Source organism: Phaenicophaeus curvirostris, chromosome 13 (genome assembly GCF_032191515.1).
Source record: "Phaenicophaeus curvirostris isolate KB17595 chromosome 13, BPBGC_Pcur_1.0, whole genome shotgun sequence".
NCBI lineage: Eukaryota > Metazoa > Chordata > Aves > Cuculiformes > Cuculidae > Phaenicophaeus > Phaenicophaeus curvirostris.
This window is the reverse complement of record NC_091404.1, coordinates 14642747-14662259: the sequence shown is the minus strand read 5'-3', so window position 1 is coordinate 14662259 and position 19513 is coordinate 14642747. Positions and strand designations below refer to the sequence as shown.

Sequence of the window (19513 nt, the reverse complement as noted above, 5' to 3'; positions counted from 1 at the left end):
AGCTCTGCAGCTTTTATTTTTTGGAAGATGCTGGTTAAGCACGGACAAGAACACACTTGCCCATCATAAACGCACTGTGCACACAAGCCGGGAACAGCAGCACCCAACAGAGCTCTGCCACCCACAATGGGACTGGGAGCTGCATGGCTAGGGGCTCGTGGTAGGGAAAAATGAAGATAAGAAGTACTTGTGACTGCCTACTAAGGAGGTCAGGACGTGAAGAACCAGAATACCTGCAGGCATTTCAACCCAAGTACCCATGTTAGGAAGATAAGCACTTAATTTGTTAATTCAGGTTGTTAAACAACGCTCCTTGCAGGAAACACAGCCAGCCATAGGTTCTTTCCCCACTTCCTAACGCTCCAGTTTAACTGTGCCACATTATTTCAACCTTAGGCAAGAGCTCAAAAATGTAAAGTCTGAGCAAGGCACATACAGCTTTCCAGGTTCTCTCTCTTGTCCGTATGCATTTGTGGACCCATGCTGGCTCCCCAGCCGAGGCTGAAGAACACTCCTGTTGTGCAGAGGCTCATCTGTTGCACGGGCAGAACCGGCTCTCAGTAGCGCTGCTGCTTCTGGGGTTGTGGTCTCCTCTGAGGAAAGGGAAGCCTTGGTACTAGTGTAACTTCTCCTGGCTCCACATCAAAGTGAAGCGTGCCAGTCAAAGCCAGAGGCTGCATTTGTTCAGTGAATGTTGTATCTGCATCCAGCATGGCCATTTGTCTTACAACGAGTCATCTCCCTTAAGATTCTCCTCAAGAGGGGCACGGAGCATTTACTATTTCCTAAGCAAACAATGTTGTTCTTGTATTCTATTTGGGTCACAGGGCTGTGTGCGCTCTTAGGTGGATCATTGCTGCTCCTTTTTTCTTCATCCCTTCACTGGCACAACCTGTGAGGAGAGTTCATCCTCCTTCCTTCTTACGAAGACTCACATCCAGTTCACTGTAAGATTTCTTGCCCTTATCCCTTGATCGAAATTCTCTTTATTAAGATAAAATAAGGATGAGGTAAAGGAAAGTTCTCACTGCTTCAACTCGAATGGACCGTTTTGTTTGTTCTGAGCATTTTCTGAATGTGAAGTGAATGAAAGCTACCTGCTTCCTGTAGCTCATTTGGCAGCCAACTGCATCACATCAAAAGAGCAAGTTTACATGCTAATGAGGTCACTAGTTAAAAACTCAACCCCTGCTCAGACACATTATCGAGTGAGTGTCTAAGGAAAGAGAATTAAAGAACCATTAACTAGATAGAAGAGAGCTGCCTCCTCTTACCACCTGCTGCTTCAAAAATAGCGTATTACAAGCAACTCCACACATGCAAACAGGCCATTTTAGAACAAGGTATGCACAGTATATCTGACCTTCTGTAAATAAATTCCCTTCTACAAGTCCAACACTGGGCATGGGAGGTCTAGCGTGGTGACATATAGCTTCCATGTAACGATGCTGAAAGAGTGAATCCCCCTCTTTGTATCATTCCAAGGTATTTCTGTGGTTTTTTAGAGATGTTCTACTGAACAGATGAATAAAAGGGACTTCTAAGAGCAAAATTAGGATACATTTATAGTAATGCTTTTCCCTGTGTCACTCCATTCATACAACACTGTGACAGAGATTTGCTGCTGCTGCTGGATTTTATTTCCTTCTTGAATTTTACTGGTATAGTTCCAATGGTCAAACTGTATCTTCCACAGACAAGAGCACTGCTTCAGAGTGGATGGAAAAGACGTCTCACAGGCTGGCTAGTACTATAAATATAAGTAGGAGCAGAGAAGTACAGGCTCACCAGCTAGAATCTGCTTCCCTGCCTCTCACGCACTGGCTAGTCAACCGGAATCCCTAGAGTATCTGCAGTACAAGGTAAAGAGCTAGTTAACAAAAGCACAACTTCAACCTGTCTTTAAAAGAAACCTGTTAAGAGGATAAGAGTATGTTATGTTTGAACAACTGAAAATACACAGCTATCAGCAGAGCCGCTCACTACTGGCACATCACTGGTACTGCTTTAAAGGAAGAAAAATATATTACAGGCAGGTGCTTCAGACTCCTCTGCATGTTCTGCAATCTATCAAATCACCTTGGGAGAAAAGAGTGAGAGGAACAGAGTAGAGGGAATCAGCTCATGTAACTAAAGGTCTGGTAAACTGGAGCCGAGTGAAAACATGAACCCCGTGCAGGCTGAGCTGAGTGATGGGGCAGGCGCTCCAGGGCACAAGCACTTCCAGCAACCGGAACCGCACGCTGTGCTTGAGGGGGTGCGGATCAGGTTCAGCTGCAGAACAGCTGCTCTCCTCACTGGTTTTACAAAAATATTAGCAGTCTGTCGCTAACAAACAACTGCAGGAACTCAGTGCTGCCCACTACAGACTCCTCAGATTAGCACTTATTAAAAATTAATAAAATGGTTTATTTTATATATACATATGTTCCAAAAAAATTTATACAGTTAAAATATCAAATTAGTGATCTGGTAACAATACTGTTCAAAATAATCTCTTTTGTATGAACATTAAAATACACGTTTTTAAAAGCGTTTCCTTTTAGTGCTTCCAAAGCACAGCGTGTGCCAAGGCCACCTGAAGAATCTCCGTCCTCCTCACAGGATGAAAGAGAACTGAAGTCGGGGACCTGGGAAGCCTCAGGTGCACTTTCATAATGTCTGCAGACAAAACAGAAGAGAGTCTGAGGTAGATTGTTTAGTGACCATCAGGTGGTAACAGTCACAGGGCTGTCTTTAGCTTTCATTAACACAATAGCAGTTTCTTTACTCTCAATCTACACTGAATCTCAAGTTTAAAGGCATGGCTAGCAGTTCTTGGGAACAAGACCCTTGTCTCTGTGGTGGCAACATGCAATTTTACCAGTGCAGGTGTTTCTGGGAGGGTTTTTTTGGGAACACACGGGCTCTCTCCACGATGCAGACAGTGTGTGCATTTGACAGTGCCCCATTTTAGTGCAACCTGCTGCCTACAGCACGTAAACGTCTAATGACAGCGTTCAAATGAGTAAATTCTCATCACCTGCAGGAGGGGCAGCAATGGTTATTTTCTTCAGCCTGTTGAGCAAATAGCACCCTCCACAGGAAAAAAGCCACACCTTTCATAGCAAATCCTTAAGGTTATAGCCCAGCTTCTGCCGATAGAGGTTCTTAAAGTTAAAGCTCCACTGCTTCTTCTTCTCAGACTGTGACAGTAAAATCACTTGACTGCCAAGATGGTGAGGGCGGCAGCTACATCCTCTTCCACTCTTCTGCGGCACAGCAAACTCACTCCTGGTCCGTATTCGTCTGGCCGGTACATTATTATCTACTGTTGACATGATTAACTCTGTTGGGTAGGCTGTTGAACTCTAGCTCCTCTAGTATTCTCTCTAAGTGTTGTATTAAGACCCGTTTTTTAAACCTAAGGAAGAGAGGGAGAGCAATTTAATTTTTTTTTTCCAAAAATACAGTTGAACAACTCAAGACTACTCAGTCACAACAGATGTCACTCCCAGAGGCTCTCTGTTTCCAGTATGGAAGAGCATGCTTTATTTCTGGCATTACAATGACCAGAAAATTCAATTAAATACAGCCACCCTTCTGCAAACCACCCAAATTTTGGGATTGTCTTCAAGAACGACCCATCTATTTCACATTTAAACTTTGAGTAAGGGCCATTTACTTCATAAAAATTTAACAGTAGTTTGACCACTAAAACAACTATAATAATTTAAGTATGTCAAAAAGAAAAAGAGAAAACACTAGTACTGGAAAAATTTATGAATTACTGTCATGATTCTAAATTAACATTTAGTTTAAGTCTCCAAGTCATTTAGATCCATACAAACCTGGCTGCTTCCTTTATAGCAAATTCAACAAAATACTTCTGAATTTCCACAGGCCCTTGCACCTCTTCAAGGAGAGAGAAAATTTTTTCATAATCTAAAAAAGAAAAAATCCACCCATGTATTAAAAATGCATCTTGCAAATGCATTTTCAATAAAGCTTTAAGAGCCAAAAGAAAAAACAAAGCCCCGCATTTCTTACTTCTGTGCACAGCAACACATGTAAGGCAATAACACCCCACATTAGTTTTGTGCACAGAAAGCAGGTGGTACCAATAATATGAAGTGATACTGACGATCTGGTACTCAAATGTGGCACCACAGAACGAGTTTCTCCTGAAGAGAAATGCAGAAAATGCAGCCTCGGTAGAGAAGCCTTGTGTCATCATGAACACAGTGCCACCACAAGCAGTTAATACACATGAAGGGCCACCAAGCCCTGGTTCCACCTACAGCTGTCATTTCTGAAAGCTGAGGTGAGGATTAGTTCTCTTAGAAGGACAGATTATCAGCTCTTAGAGCAAGCACAATTAATGGGACTCTCTTACACATACAAAGTGAATATATCCACTGCAAAAGAATGGACAGGACATATTAATGGAGAGAAAGAAAACAAATAAGTATCATTTCAATACTTTCCACAGTTAAACCCAGTGTATGGTGCTGGAACTATGCCTGCTCAGAGTGACACAGCAGGACAGTGAGGATGTATGTTCAGAATACGTGTACGTGTTTAACCCACTACTGTTTAGTTCTTTCTTTGATGACTCCCTGAACTCTGCAGCAACATGCGCAACTCACACTGAACACAGTGCTATCTTATTCCACACCACCATTTGGTAAAAGATTAGATGAGCCCACTTTGCAAAACAGGAAGCAAAGACCCGAGTACAGAGTGTCAAAACATCTTAAAAATTAAGTACAGATACAGCACAAACAAGACTTCATCTCTCAACAGCCTCAGTCTGCCACAAAGATTCTACATCTCAATGAAATACTAAGTTTGGGGAAAGCAAGGCAAGATCAGAAAAACATAGAAGTTAAGATTACTCCATTATAATAACTATTGTCACTTAACTTATTAGAAAAATATTCAGTAGTTTGATTTGTAGAAATAATTCACTCAGACACAGATCCATGTAAGGGCTGTCTGCCATTTAGGAAAAAAAGAAAGATTATGCCCATGGCAAATCCTACAGCACACACATTAGCTGAACTTTCAGGTTAGTGTTTTGATTTTGATCCTGTATACAGGCACATACAAAACACGTAACAAAGGCTGAGGAGGGAAATTACTTTTCCTCACTACATTTTAAATTTTGGGAGGGGTGTGGGGTGTTATCAGACCTTAGAAGAAAAAAAGAAGAAAGTAATTTTTAATTTTCAGTTCTTAAGGATTCCCAAGTGTGTTCCACCACTAATTACACTACCACACAAAGTAAAAAAAATACGAAGTGTTAAGTGCATCTGCAAAGGGCAGTGCAGCTTAAGGCCAAGCCTATCCAGTCTCATTAGATCACTGGTAACAAAACCAAAACCTCTGAAAGATGCTTTCACAGCGTACCTCTTACATCAGTTAACCTACCTTCAAGGGCAAAAAAGGTCATTTGGGACTGAACTTCCCAGGCACAGCTGTCTAAAAGTCAACTCGCCTGCCCAGCAGGCAAGATCTTTCTTCCTTGTTCTGTTCCTCCACTGATCATGTGGAAGCAATCAGAAATTATTCAAAATCTAAAGTTGTATGCTGAAAACAGCTCCTTATTTCAAGGAAAAAAGTCTTCTCTCTGCTACCATGTACAATATACTAATAAAAAAACAAACAAAAAAAACCCCAAAAAAACTTACTTCTTCCAGGTTTGCGCACCTCCTTCATCACTTTGATTTTGATGTCCGCATTGTTTCCCTCCAGCATCATCGGTGTTATTTTAAATGAATTTGGCACAGATTCGGAAGTAGATTCTGTCGCCCGTTTTTGGTCGTCTCCAGTCACGCTGTAATTTAGAGGCCCTCGAACAAGCGCGTTGGTACCAGGTTTATGATCCAACCCATCTTCACTTAAACAATTGAATTCAACAGGTAGAGAGTCTAAATCGTTGGGTAACATTTCATCCTCTCCCAGAGCAGCTGGAACCGAAGGAGCCATTGGCACAGGTAAGCCATCAATTTGTTTTTCCAGTGACTGACAATTCTCTGCTTTCTTCTCCCCGTTGCCATCCTGGACAACACTGTTATTGGCATCTGTAAGTGAAAAACATGTATTGTATAAAAAAACCACTATTGTATAACTGCAACATCAAAAAAAAAACACAGGAAGGAATACTTCTGTATCTTTTCTTGTTTGGAGTGTCACAATCTGACAGTGCTGGACAACCCTCCAATACTTTGATTATTTAACCTTTGACACAACCAAGGGAGTATTTACTTCCCTTTGGACTGTTATCATGTTGTATCACTAATACGAAGCCACCATTTTCGATATTTCTATTGCAGTGTTATGATTTCTAAGTAAGCTAATATTTTCCTTCCTTCCCTCAATTCCACTTAACAGTTTTCTTCTGCCTCCACATGCTGCAGGTGGGTAAGAAAAGTAATATTTGGGGGAAATGAAAACAGCCATATTTTACCTTTCCTTCCCCACCACAGATTGCACAAATGAGAACTAAAAGCCGATCTGAATCTTCGCTACTCCCAAACCCCCTTGGCGAAAGGCTTCAGTTTGTTTTCTTTTTAATATAGTTACTAAAAAATATTTTTTTTTCCAGATTTCATTAGCTATTGCAGCAGCCTTTTTCTCTAGGCCAAGAAAAGAAACTCGGTCCTAATTACCACTAAAGCATACATGTGTGCTGATATACCCTTTTGAATCAACTCAGAAAGCACACAGACTTGGTTGGTTTATTGGTTTTAGTGGCTTTTTTGGTTTGTATGTTTTACACAAAAATATTCCCACATGTGACCAAGCAGACTGCCTCACTGCAACTCAATGTACCTTTATTTGCTGGGATGCCTTTGAGGTTCAGATACGATGGGGATCCAGAAGCAGACGGTGGCCCTTTCCCACCAACATGGTTCGTTACAACAGGTGGCGACTGTGGCCGTCTCAACAAGGGTGACATACTACGCCTTCTCTTTAGAGAAGCTGGAGTATTGAGTTCTCCAGGACGCTTAATCTTATTCTGAGGCCCCGCGACAAATTCATCTGCTTCATCAATCATCATACCCTGAAAAGAAAAAAAGAAAAAAATTTTTCAAAACCAGTACAAAATAGAAATGGTTTCATCGATTCACCAATGGTATAAATTCCTCTATGGTAAAGTTAAAGTGGCTTCCAAAAAACTTCACAGGTCTCAGATCAGAGACACCTAATGTACACCGTAACCAGACAGACCAGTGCCACTCTGTAAATCAGCATGATTCTTCACACATTCCTCTTGGATCATGTAAAGACACCCTCTTTTCTGCACGTGACTGAAGAGCGACACAAGTTCGAAACGTAATTGTAGTTGCTGGAGAGAAATCCTACTCTCCAATTATCTCAAATCTCGTTAAATATAAAGACAGCATGGTTCTTCCTACCTTCTTGTCCTGTTTAAATGGATTGCCAAATGTATGAAGTCTTTTTGGTTGATCCGGGTCAATCTCCCGAAGCGGTGAAGGCATCATCTTCAGGTATTCCTGGTAATTTCCCATCTGAGCCACAGGAACGCTGTGAAGGCAGTCTGCAACAGAACAGAAGACCTTAAGTTAGCCTACGATCTTAAAACTAAGGCAATATGAACTTCACACATTTCAACTGCAAGCATTAGCATTTAAGAACTAGGACTGACTGTGTCTTCAGTACGGAGGAAGAGCTGAAGACTACAATTTTGGAAATAAGGCTGGTAAGAGCTGAACTTAAATGGTAGAAGAATGAAAAATAAGCAAGTTTGATCTATGCTAACAACTGCACCTTTAGATCACCAGCCCTTAACAAAGGTAAAACAAAATAATCCCCACTCCGCTTTAAGCTACCATCACTATAAAAAAAACACACCTACTGAACCTTATTGTATGGGAAAGCTCTCCCATGAAACATTTTCAAAATTCAAAGCAAGCATGAAAACCTGCAGGACAGAAGGCCGAAACTTCCTTGTTTCTCCTTCAGAATCAAGAAGGGGACACTGACCGATTCAACAATGACACAATGTCCATTATTTCTGCTCCCACACCCAGGACAGAAAACAGTTTTGGGGAATAAAATAACCTAGCAGCTACTTACCCTCATCCTGCCCCGAGATAAGCCTGTGTGTTTTCAGAAGATTGGCTCTCATTCTAGTTAGCTGGTCTAGAAGACTGTGACGAGGAATATCATATGCATTTCTGAATGCCTGTGGCTTAAGATCCTAGTTTTATAACAAAACAAATAACCTTCAGTTAACCCACTGGTTCTCAAGCACAAAGAAATTCCTCTATGAACTGTAATAATGTCAACTATTAAACTACTCTGAAGTAACTTCAGAGCTTCCTAACTGGATACAGCAAATTCAGTGACTGCCCTTCCAACAAGACCTTATGCAGCATTAGTACTCAGCTCTGTTAAAACTAAGCATGTTAATTCCTGGATGAACACCACTAGCTGTCTTTTACAGACTATTACTCAAAACACAGTAATTCTTCTTTACAACCATGGGGTTTTCAAACAGCATCCCAAAAGCAAGTGCAAAAACTTGCATTTGCTCTTCTCGCTATTTATGCCTATGCTGCACTCTTCACGATTCAGCGAAAAGCACTTACTTCCTTCTTCCACACAAAGTCCACAAAAGTTACCCATATATAACAGGTCAGATCAACTACTTAACCATGCAAGATCACTGTGCCATTTACCTTGTTTAACAGTCCTATGTGGAAGCCAGCAAATTCTTTAACATTCATTTCCGCCAGTCTCAGTGGAGATTCCCCAGTGATCCCTTGCAGCAGTTGCTTAAAATCCCTACTGTGTACCAAGGAGAGGCCACTGGAGTGGTTTTTCACTTTTATTCCAATTTCTTGTGGAACTTTCTTACCCACTGAACCTATTATCCGTTCCGACTCTATTTTTGTCTAAAATGGAATCACACCATGAGTTAAAGAATCAGCAGGCATTACAGATTTCCAGTATAATACACACAGTACAGTAACAGCATAAAACTATTAACTTAGTCCCCAACTACTCAACAAATAGGAGAACTACCTACCCAGGGATATACTGGACTATAAAGATTAGAACTGAAGTAGAAAGAAATCCTAACATGCTAGCATATGAAAAAAAAAAATTGGCCAACGTATCTAAATTTATGTGCCAGCAGGAGGTCTGAATACCCCTAATTTTGCTGGAAGTCTTGTGACTTTATTTTGTGACCCTGAAGAATCTTTAAAGGTAAAGAAAAAAGATAACTGAAGGTAGGATGCCTTAGGTTACTGTAACATTGCATCTAAAGCATTATTATTCAGATACAGTAACATAATTCCAGTTTTCGTTTTTGAAAAAACCTATGAACTAAGGTTTGCACTACATGTTTGCAACAAAGCAAGGAGTAAAGTCATAAAAGACATGTGCTTCATAAGGAAGTTTCTAAAAACATATTACTCCTTCCCCAATTAGCACAAATTTCTCATTATAGCTACAGGTAATTTTACTGTATTAAGCTTTAACTGTATTCAAAGTAAGACCCACTTAATACCTCCAAAAAACCCCAACCAACCAAAACCCAGGGTGACCACAACCCACTTCCCCCAGATCCCATTCTCTGCAGGGTTTGCTTCATTATCTGTGGGAAATTCTGAATTTAAGGACAGGAATTCTGGAATTGCTTGTCCCTGTACAGACGCTTAGAATGCATCCAATGTATTCAAACCGTTTCACATGCTGAGAATGCCTGTGAACACCACAGTATCCATCTCAAGCCATTCCAACTCCAAAATACAGATTCTTATTAATCTGCAATATAAGTTATCAAAATACAACAGGAAGCTTTATGTCTAATAGATGCTCAGCCATTCAGAGGCTTTTAGAATGTATTTTGTGCCTTCTTTAAGGCAGAGGATTTTTTCTTCGTAATTTTAAAGGCTGTGCTGCTTCCCCACTGCCTTCTAGATATTAAACTACTGTTGCAAGAACCATTTGTGCTAAGGAGGCACGGCTTTCAGACAGTTACACCTGAAATGGCATTCTCTACAAAGAGAAAAAGGTACAGAAGACCATTTCCCACCAGGTCGTGTTTAATACATAGCACAGATTTGACCTGAAGGAAAGAGGCAGCTCAGATATAAAGCTTGCCCCGTGGACAAGAACATCCACTTTTTTGAACATACACATTGTCGAGGCATATGTGGAAGTAAATATGAGACTGAGAGCAAGCCTCTGACTTCAGCTGCGAAGAACAATGGCAAGAGCAGTCATAAATTCAATCAGTCTTTGGAGTTCAAAGGTCTAGTGGATACTTAAAATGTAGCTGAAGAGGTCTCCTTCGCACTCCCCTCCACCACCTACAGAAGGCACAATCACTGGCTACAGAATCACTCTCTGTTCATCCATACGTGCAGTGGAAATGCTCAATCTTCAATTATAATATATGCTGTACACCCATATGAACTCCCACAGGGATTAAAGGCTTCATAATGAGATTACCACAAACTAAATAATCAACGCACTTCTAATGGCAAAGGTTTTATCAATACTACCTGTTGGCTGAGTTTTTTAAGGTAAGAGATAACACTGTAACTAAGTCCACAATCTAAATTATCTGATATCAGATTTGGAGCTCCCATCATCCTTAGGGCTTTCTTTAATGGCTATAAGGAAAACAAAATACAAAATAGTAAGAGAGTAAGTATTTAAAAAAAAAATTTATAAGATCAATTACAGGAAGCTAAGGCACATGGATTCGTGCTCTAGCTTTTCCACTTTTGGCCACTAAAATTCAAGTCTATTCAAGTAACACGTGAGGTGAGTTTTGTAGGCTAGCTAGCTCGCAATAGGCATTATGCCACATTACCAAGACACCACGCAGTGTGGTGCCACTGGCAATTTCCACTCGAAGGCTCAGTACCAGAATAGCCGGGATGATGCAAGTCCACATTGAGGTGCATTGTCCAAGCTACGTGCAAAAGGTGACACCGTGCCTCTCCCCACCCCCTATCTGGCCCAGCCAGCATTCGCTTCCCAAGTTCTAGCACTTCACCCACATTAATAAGGCAAATGCAGAATCGTTTATCAAGTCACAAACATAATGCCAGATTCAGGTTCTCTGAACAATCTAAAGTAGTTTAGATTAAAACTTATTTAATATTTAATCAACAGAAAACACATTTACTACCTTAATGTAGTTACTATTACTCAATATTACTATAAATTTATTTAAAATGTTTGACCTGATCTACATACCTCTGCAAAGCAAAATGTTTACTACCTAAAATGTCATCATAATTACGTAAACAAAATTTACTAGGAAGAGGTATGATGCACAGGCCTCTGGTCACACCAGCCGTTATACCCAGGAGGATGAAACGGGAAAAGGAACATACCAGTAAGTAGTAAGGAGGCATTGTTTTTAGGTAGTTGTCAAAAGCCTGTCGCCACTTCAGATTTGGCTTAAGTTTGTGAACCTTAAACAAGTCATCTGCAAAAAGGAAAACAACAAAAGGAAGTTTCACTTATGTAGTTCCAGACCATCAGCATTACCCAAAATTCAATGTGCCAAGTTTCCCCCTCTTTTCTTCTCCCTCCACCCATCTCCCAATGGGGCTTCCCCACAAAAACTGTTCTTAACCTTAAATTTGAAGGATTGTGAATCCCCAATCCTAGCTGCAGTGGACAATCCAGAACAAATCCTCGTTACAGGCAAACTTACAAGGTATGCCAGACTGAAACACTGCACACAACTACTAGCAGCATAGAAGGTGCAACAGATCCACCTGTTCAGAGTTTCACCTCCCCTGCCTCTCTCTTCCATCATCAGGGACTCCCTGTATCTGATCAAACCAAACAATACTCATTTGGTTTGATTTCCATTTTCAGACCAGCTCCTTTGTTCAACCTGGATGATGAATTCTGGTCTCCAATAAAAACATTCTTGGGCATCAAAGGGAAAGGAAAAAAAAAAAAAAAAAAGAGAGCAGGGAATCTTTCTGGTCAGGTTTGCTGGACTCTTGCTGACAGCAGCAGAGAAGGGGTGTTCCTCCAGCCACAATGCCTGCCTCGTGCCAGAGCTGCAAACTCCCACAGATCACAGAAAAGAGACAATAATTAGCTATAAAAACTGCTGCCCTTTAAAAGAGGGGCAGCCAGACAAATTATTTCCTTGGAGACAGTTTAAGAAACACCTTGCTTGTACTAGAGGTGCGCATATCGCTGTTTAGGAATCACTGAGTTGAAGCACATACCTACTTGCCATGCACACTATAAACCGTACAGTGATTTCTAAACATAAAAAAACCACCCTCACATTATCCTGCAATGTATCATTTGAAATAATGGATTATCAATCAAAATCAAGTTTCTCCTTAGTAAAGCTGTAACCTGCTGGCAAAGCAGGGTTTGGGAGGGTATGTAGGACTGGAGAAAGGGATGTCCAAAAATAAACTGGGGAGAGCTGCAGGAGATGGAGACGCACAGAAGAAGGTGTGCGAAAGACAGATGCAGCAAGGAAATTGTTTTCTCCAGACTGAGCTTTCATGAATTTGTATTTGGAGAAGAAAATTTGACTTGCATAGTATTCTAGACAAATCGAACAGATGTTAAGATGTGATTTGCCAAGTTGTCAAAGTCAAACCACACTTAATTACAAGTATTTTCCAATCTAAACAAATTCTGCATCACGTATAAAAACCACACTACAGATGCTAATCATTCTCTTTCCTGGCCAGAAGGAAATGGGGCAGTGTTTGAGAGGACAAGTTAGAACTCCATTAAAATCTCAATATACCACATGCTTAGCACTATTATCAACAAGAACTTGTGATGACACCACGACATATGGCAAATATAAAATAACATCCATTCTAATCTTATAAGTCTATTAACTTTTTGCAGCAAAATGGAAGTTAAACCACATTCCTCTCCCCAAATTAAAAATGAAAAAGAAAAAAAATTGAAATGTAAAATGTTCAGTATCAGAGCATGGCCTAACATTTTAAAAGGCTATAAGCTGGTTATGAGTGCAGCTTGAACCTTAAACTCCTTATCAGCACTTGATTGCTGTCTCACTTCCTGCACTGTGCAGGCTGTACCCTGCAGTTTGACTGCACAGCCACTCTAAAATGGCACAGAGGTTCTTGGTGCTCAGCTAGCTGCTATTTGCAATCCACAGCATCACTGCATTCTGAGAAGCCAAATGCAAAAGCACCTCCCTGATCTTTGCTACCCCAGTAAGAAGTTCTCAAATCTAAGCAGAGCTTCCACAAAGCTTTGTCTATTCAAAATGAGAGCCTCCCCAGAGCATGAACTTGCTGCAGGAACTCCTACCCTCTAAAAGGAAGACAGTCAGACAGTCATGGTGGTAAATGCAGCCACAAGCTTCAAAGAGAACATCACCATCTGCATCTTACCTGCCTCTATCATGAGCCTGAGACACGCTGTCAGCAGATTGCAACCCAGGCACTTGAAATGGACTTTTTCCACTGTGCCCCGGGTTGCACGTAATCATTTATAGAAGTGAGCAAACAAACGGTAATAACAGTTAACTCTTGTATTTCACAGATTAAATCGCAAACTTTTGTAGTCCGAAAGTATGGTTTAGTGACAGATAGAAATGGTTGGACTCCATGACCCAAGAGGTCTTTTCCAACCTGGTGATTCTATGATTCTATTGAAAAATCCTTTCTTAAATCAGTTTTGATCCAACCTATTAATTGTCAGATCCTACTCTGTACAGTCCACTTAATGCAGAATTCTTTTTAATTCTAAATTCAGAGGGAGCTAAAAGCACTGGATAATTGGGAATGTGGTATCAAGAACCACTGCAACAATTCAAGAGATCAGGTAAAATCACAGGCAGACCAGTTAATTTAAAACTGTGTTGCAAAGTCTCCATCCACTTCAGATTAACGTACAAAACATCCAAAGGGTGACAAACAGGATCCTGACACACATCTTTAATACCCAGTACCACATAAGGTGACTTGATGCACTTTCAAGCTCAGTGAAAAAGAGCATGAGAGAGAATGGTCAGTAGCTAACGACAGCAGTTCAGCTGGAGCCTAATTACAAGAACAGTTCACGTGGCAACAGTGCAGTTGTGAGTGACAGCTGCACCACAAAACCCACAGGAAAAACTTACTTTAAAAAAAAATAAAAATCACCACTCACATCCAATGCCACCTGAGCAAGTACACCACCATTCCCTGTTGATTCTTGTAATCCTCTCAGCTTTCTAATGCCTCTGCACTAACAGATGTACTCCTTTGTTGTAATGGAACAGAGACTGGTGATTTACACACAGGGAATGCAGTAGCCTTCCTTGCAAGCGCTCTAGTGAAATATCAGGAGCTACAATGTAAAACAGTATCCACCATTTAAAATCTGATTGTGGCACTCCCTTTCCATCAGCACAAATTGTTTGGCTCTCCCTCCCAGTGCCACAGCTTGCTATGTCCACATCTGTGAGAAATACAGCCCTTGGTTTCCAAAATATACAATCCTTACTCGCGAGTTCTCTCAAGGATGCTGTAAATGCACCAAAGGAAACTGTGATGCAGTCCTTCACGGGCAGACATTTTCTGAATGCTCATCCTTCTGCATATTTAGACCCACAGAGAAAGGATATTAACCACCTTCTCATGACATTTTCATCACAGTTGTTCCTGCTGACACTCCTACTGAATAACAACTCCTATTGCGCAGCACTGCCTGCCTCCCACCAAGGCAGCTAAGATCAGCCACAGAAACATCTTAGGCAAGGCAGGAACACTGCAGCAGCTCTTCACTAAGCCCTCTAACCCCTCGACTGACTTCTACTTTTGGAATTTAGCCATACAGTTGTTTCTAAACAGAAGGCTATCTGAAGCACAATAGCTTTGCTAGGATCAGATAAAGGCAGTGATGCTTCCATGGGAAATTTCTGTAATCCACAGGCCAAAAATATCCAGCATGAAAGTATGTCAGCATCTGACTGTGAAAAGTTCTGCATTCAGACGTTCTGCCTTGCACTGCACAAAAAGAAGACAAGAACTGCACACCAGCTTCTCAGTTCTCAGAGCAAACGGCCAGCCCAAGACAGTCATGATGCCTCTCCAGTCCTTCCTCTGAGATCAAACAGCAGCTGCTCAGTTGCAGCAGGACATCCCACACGGGCTCTCTTACCTCCGTGGAAGATCTAGAGATCACAATTTTTGTCTAAGCAATTTACCATGGCACATGGGTCAGGTTAACACACAGACCGTGCAGCCTCACTGCTTTACAAAGTCTCATTAATTGGCTCTTTTCCTTACAAAGCTTCTGACTCTAAAAGCAGACCCATTAAGTTACAAGCGAGAGGGTATAGCATTCCCAAATCCACTCTTGTAGGAACCAAGATACTAATCACCACAACAGGACATGGTGCAATTCACCACCTTTTGTCACAGACCACAACAACTCATTTCAGTTTGCTCGTCTCCTCCGCAAGCTCCCTCATACAGGCCCACCTCACCTGCCTTTTTGGGCTGGCTCTTACATTATTTTCACAAAGCAGAATTAAAGTTTGCCCTGCTCTGGAATGCAGGAGGAACACAAAAAAGTAAGAAAAAGGTTCTTAAGCATCTTGCTGTCTGTTCTAAGGCTGAACGCACGCAAGCCACTTGGTAAGACATTACACGCAATCCAGTTATAAAGTGGTTTTGTCTTTGTCTGAAAGAGTCACTGTAAGGAAGGGAGAGAGAGATTATCCACGGCACTATCCCGAAATAAGTCCCAGTCCTCAAGCACAATATTCTACCAGTAGGGCAGCAGCCAACTAGAACCTTGCTGATGCACCAATATGGGTAAGTAGTGTTTGAGCAGACCAGATTTCTCCTGGGCTTGGAAGTTCTCCCATCCTTTTTAATCTGGGTGAGAGTAATGTGGCTTTACACAGACACATCAGTCCTCTGCTGAACCGTAAGTATCCACTCTTGATGTGCATTAAGAGAGACAGGTGGAGGGTTGAAAAGCAAACAACGCCTCCCTACCCATAGAAACAGGGAATCACGATTTGTTAAAACATCTACAAATAATTTAACAGGTATGCTGCTTATCATCTTAATCATCTTCTGTACTGCTCAGTAGAAAAGAGGACAGATCTGCTTTTGTATCTTATGTATATTCCACAGAACTTGATCCTACCTTAGAGAGCAAGGATAAACAAAGCCCTGGAATGAGATCTAAAGGCTTCATGTATGTGTTTGCGTTAACAATATTGAATGTACAGTATTTGCATTCTAGAGAAAACATCCGCTTTATGACCCAGGCAACATGGAAGCTCTGCATTTTCTTGTCAACAGCCTTCAGAAATTTTAGACATGGGATACCAGGTGAGTAAACTCCAGAACAGCACTACATGTACTGAAAAATGCCTTTTTCCAAAGAGTAGGAAAGAGCTTTACACCCCTGCAAAAAAAGCAGGGAAGGGAAGACAAGAGCTGCTAGGGAAGACAGAGCAGAACTGCAAATGTCAACATCAAAATGAATAGGGGAATTCATTTAGCATCAGTGATGGTTTTCAGCTGGTGGATCTCCTGCAGCAATTCAACAGTGCCATAAAATCACAGAAATTCTCATTTGGTCTAGGAGTATCCTACTTGTACGCTTTGGGACAATTATTAGACTACACGGATGGCTGTATGAGACACATTCAGAATACCAGCGAGCATAAATTTCTTTTTTTGGTCATGACCAGGATTATGAAAAGGCATTCCTGAACTGCTCTGTTTTTTTTCAAGAAATGAATGGGAAACTCCTGTGTAAGGCAGTAAGAGTCAATGTTAATTCTCTTGATCTCCACTGTTATTCTGTATCACTAAACACCAACAAAAACCAGAACAAAAAAGCCTTATAGCATCTGAAACTAAAGAGGTTAGTAGCACCCAGCAAACTCTTTTCTCTGCCATCACCCATTGTGCCAGAACCCTATTAGCCACAGCTATTGTGGCAGTTATTCACACAGCATCTTTTCATACCACCTTTCCTGTAGAAAGTAATGTCACTGTGGGAGTGAAAAAAAAAAAACAAACACCAGTCCTTTGGGCAGGGAAGATATGTAGACTGTTTCACTACTCAATTCCTTCTCACTGCTCTAAACTGCATCAGGGAACTCCCTCTTCCCAACACCCATGACCAACACTGCATCTGATCTTCCAGTAAAAAATTAGCTGCTACAAGAGCAACTGCAAAACCTGGATACACCATACCCTAAATGAGGGAAAAGAATGGAGGTTGAAGCTTACTCCAGGTTAAGGAAGAGGCTATGTGTCTAGGAGGTGAACAGCATCAAACATGCACTGGAAGCAGGTAGCTCTCCTCCTCTGCTGGAGAGAAAAAAAGGGAGAGGGGGTATGAAAATCCTCTCCTCCCAAATTATGTTCAAAGAGTTTGCAACATTCTCTACTCTCTGTTCTCCATTATTTTATAATGTCTCAGACTAAGGCAGAACACCAACCATTATTGTTTTTCTTTTGCTCTGAAGTAGCTGTGTTCGCAGTCCAATGTAAATGTATTACCTACCTAACAACGGAAGTAAAACAGGATAGTTGTAAGGCATCACAAAGAGGTTTACACAGGTTAAAGTAGTGCTTGCTTTTAAATACCCAAACGGATAGCCAAGTTCGCTGTATTTTCCACTGCTGCTCACAAATACCTGGTAAAGAATAAGAAACATCGCTCATTAGAATACAAAAAATATTGAGCATGGGGCATTTAAAAATTAAACCCAAATCCAATTGCATTAAGACAGGAAATTATCGATAGCAGCCAAGTTTGCGGTGGCACACAGCAGGATGAGCATGCACTTACATTCTCCAGTCACAAAACAGACATGCAACACTTAGTTTGGAAATGCTCTTCGCAGCATAATCTTTAGAGATTTACTGAAACCACTTTGAAGTTTCTTTAAATTATTTAAAATAGGTTGGGGACTTCTGTTGAAGGTACGTTAAAAACCCATCTATTTGCAATTAGTCTCCTGACTCAAAATAGTAAGACTAAAATTTAAAACACTGATAAAAAAAACCTAACACTTTTTAAGAACAGAAATTAATCAAAAAAAACCCCAAATACTCAAGAAACGTCTTTTAATTATGCCAAGTGCCAACATCCTTAACATGTATTCGGTTTCTTCCTCGAAGTATAAGTATGTATGGGGGTATTAACTTCAGAAAGCAATACATGCAAACAATTATTTCAACAGGATAAAGATGGTAACATTCTTACCGGCACAGTCAAAATTACCCACATCTAACCAAAAATAGCTTTCCTAAAAAAAAGTAAACCTTGCAGTAAAAAGGAAGTGTTTTTCCTGTGTATTTTCAAAGCGTAAGGAACAGGGTTTGTTACATGGTTTCCATGACAGTGAGCCTATTTCTCTAGTTTGTAAGGGTCTGGTATGCAGCAGGGAGAACAAACAACATGGTTCTAGAAAAACAGAATTTTAGTAACTTCAACTAACGTACCCAGGAATGCCGAAAGGACATTTATGAACTTAGTTTATTAAAGTAACTTCAGTTTGTCTTCTGAATGTGCGAGTTATATTTTCAGTTAAGTTGTAACGTTTATTAGGTAAACAGAAATAATCAGAGACACATCCAAACCCATCCCTCCAGCTAAAGCACCATACTAAGCAAAATCTGATTGTACGTTGAGCTGTTCTTAAGAGCACCACTGAGAAGGGAACTGCAAACCTTATTTTATAGAGGATGCAGAAATAAGTCACTCATTCAAAAACAAGGAGCACACAACAAAGGATTTCAGCAACACAACTTTGACCTCTTCAAGGCCAGTCTGGTCAATAAGACCAACAGCTTCCATTCAATTCCCATTAGCAGCTTCAACATCTTGTGGAAATTACTTGCAGCTGTTGACTAGGTAACATGATGGAAAGTAGTGCTAGGTTTTCTGTGTAAGCAAATGGAAGCCTACAGAGAATTTCAATTTAGCCAAAAAATGGAACCTGTGGGACACGCTTCTTAGCAAAACGAGATGGACCCAGAAACACAATGAAATGAGATTACAAAGCCTGATGAGGGGACATTCATTCTGACTCCCGATAATTCTGTTAGGAAGGAGGTAACTGAAACCTTGACATGTTTTCCTCTCATAAACAGCAGAGCCTGCAACCAGACCCCAATTCTCTGGGTTTACAAAGACTGAAGTACCTTCAGACACCCATTATGTTCCTAGAATTAATAAAAGGCAAATACCTGCCAGCAGGTATGGGGAGACTTTCGTTCCAAGATGTACTGTGTTAAGGGTGAAGGTTCAAGCTCATACTTGTCGAAAGGAAGCTTGTCTATCACCATCGGCTCACAATCAACACAGGAGAATCTCACAACAGGGTGCGCTGTGCGCGGAGGCTGAAAAGAAGGGGAAAAACCATATCAATTGCCTGGCATTTACAGTAAATTTACAGTAAATCAATTTTCCTAAAAAGATTCAAACGTGTATTTTACCATCCTATGAGCTTAAACTCTCCATTTCTACTATTGCCTTTAAAAGGGAAAAA

The 19513-nt window shown here is 40.8% G+C and overlaps 1 protein-coding gene across 4 annotated transcripts in view; it reads right to left on the bottom strand.

Annotated features, from left to right (window-relative positions):
* Positions 1–1683: 1683 nt before the first annotated feature.
* The window catches only part of LOC138725975 (integrator complex subunit 6-like), a 41758-nt gene continuing 23928 nt past the window's right edge, over positions 1684–19513 (bottom strand). The window contains exons 8-19 of one of the 4 annotated variants that reach the window (XR_011338335.1): positions 19212–19364; positions 17521–17653; positions 11370–11464; positions 10527–10637; positions 8691–8906; positions 8086–8209; positions 7404–7546; positions 6817–7048; positions 5673–6065; positions 3831–3924; positions 3023–3403; positions 1684–2661 (exon numbers count right to left, since the gene is read on the bottom strand). Coding sequence is in view for 2 of the 4 variants with exons in the window: in XM_069867319.1 (XP_069723420.1) it covers positions 3304–3403; positions 3831–3924; positions 5673–6065; positions 6817–7048; positions 7404–7546; positions 8086–8209; positions 8691–8906; positions 10527–10637; positions 11370–11464; positions 17521–17653; positions 19212–19364 (1794 nt within the window). In the remaining 2 variants the exon portion in view is untranslated. Of the gene's footprint in view, positions 3404–3830; positions 3925–5672; positions 6066–6816; positions 7049–7403; positions 7547–8085; positions 8210–8690; positions 8907–10526; positions 10638–11369; positions 11465–17520; positions 17654–19211; positions 19365–19513 lie in introns of all 4 variants that reach the window. The other 3 variants (XR_011338336.1, XM_069867319.1, XM_069867320.1) reach the window with 3 other exon arrangements.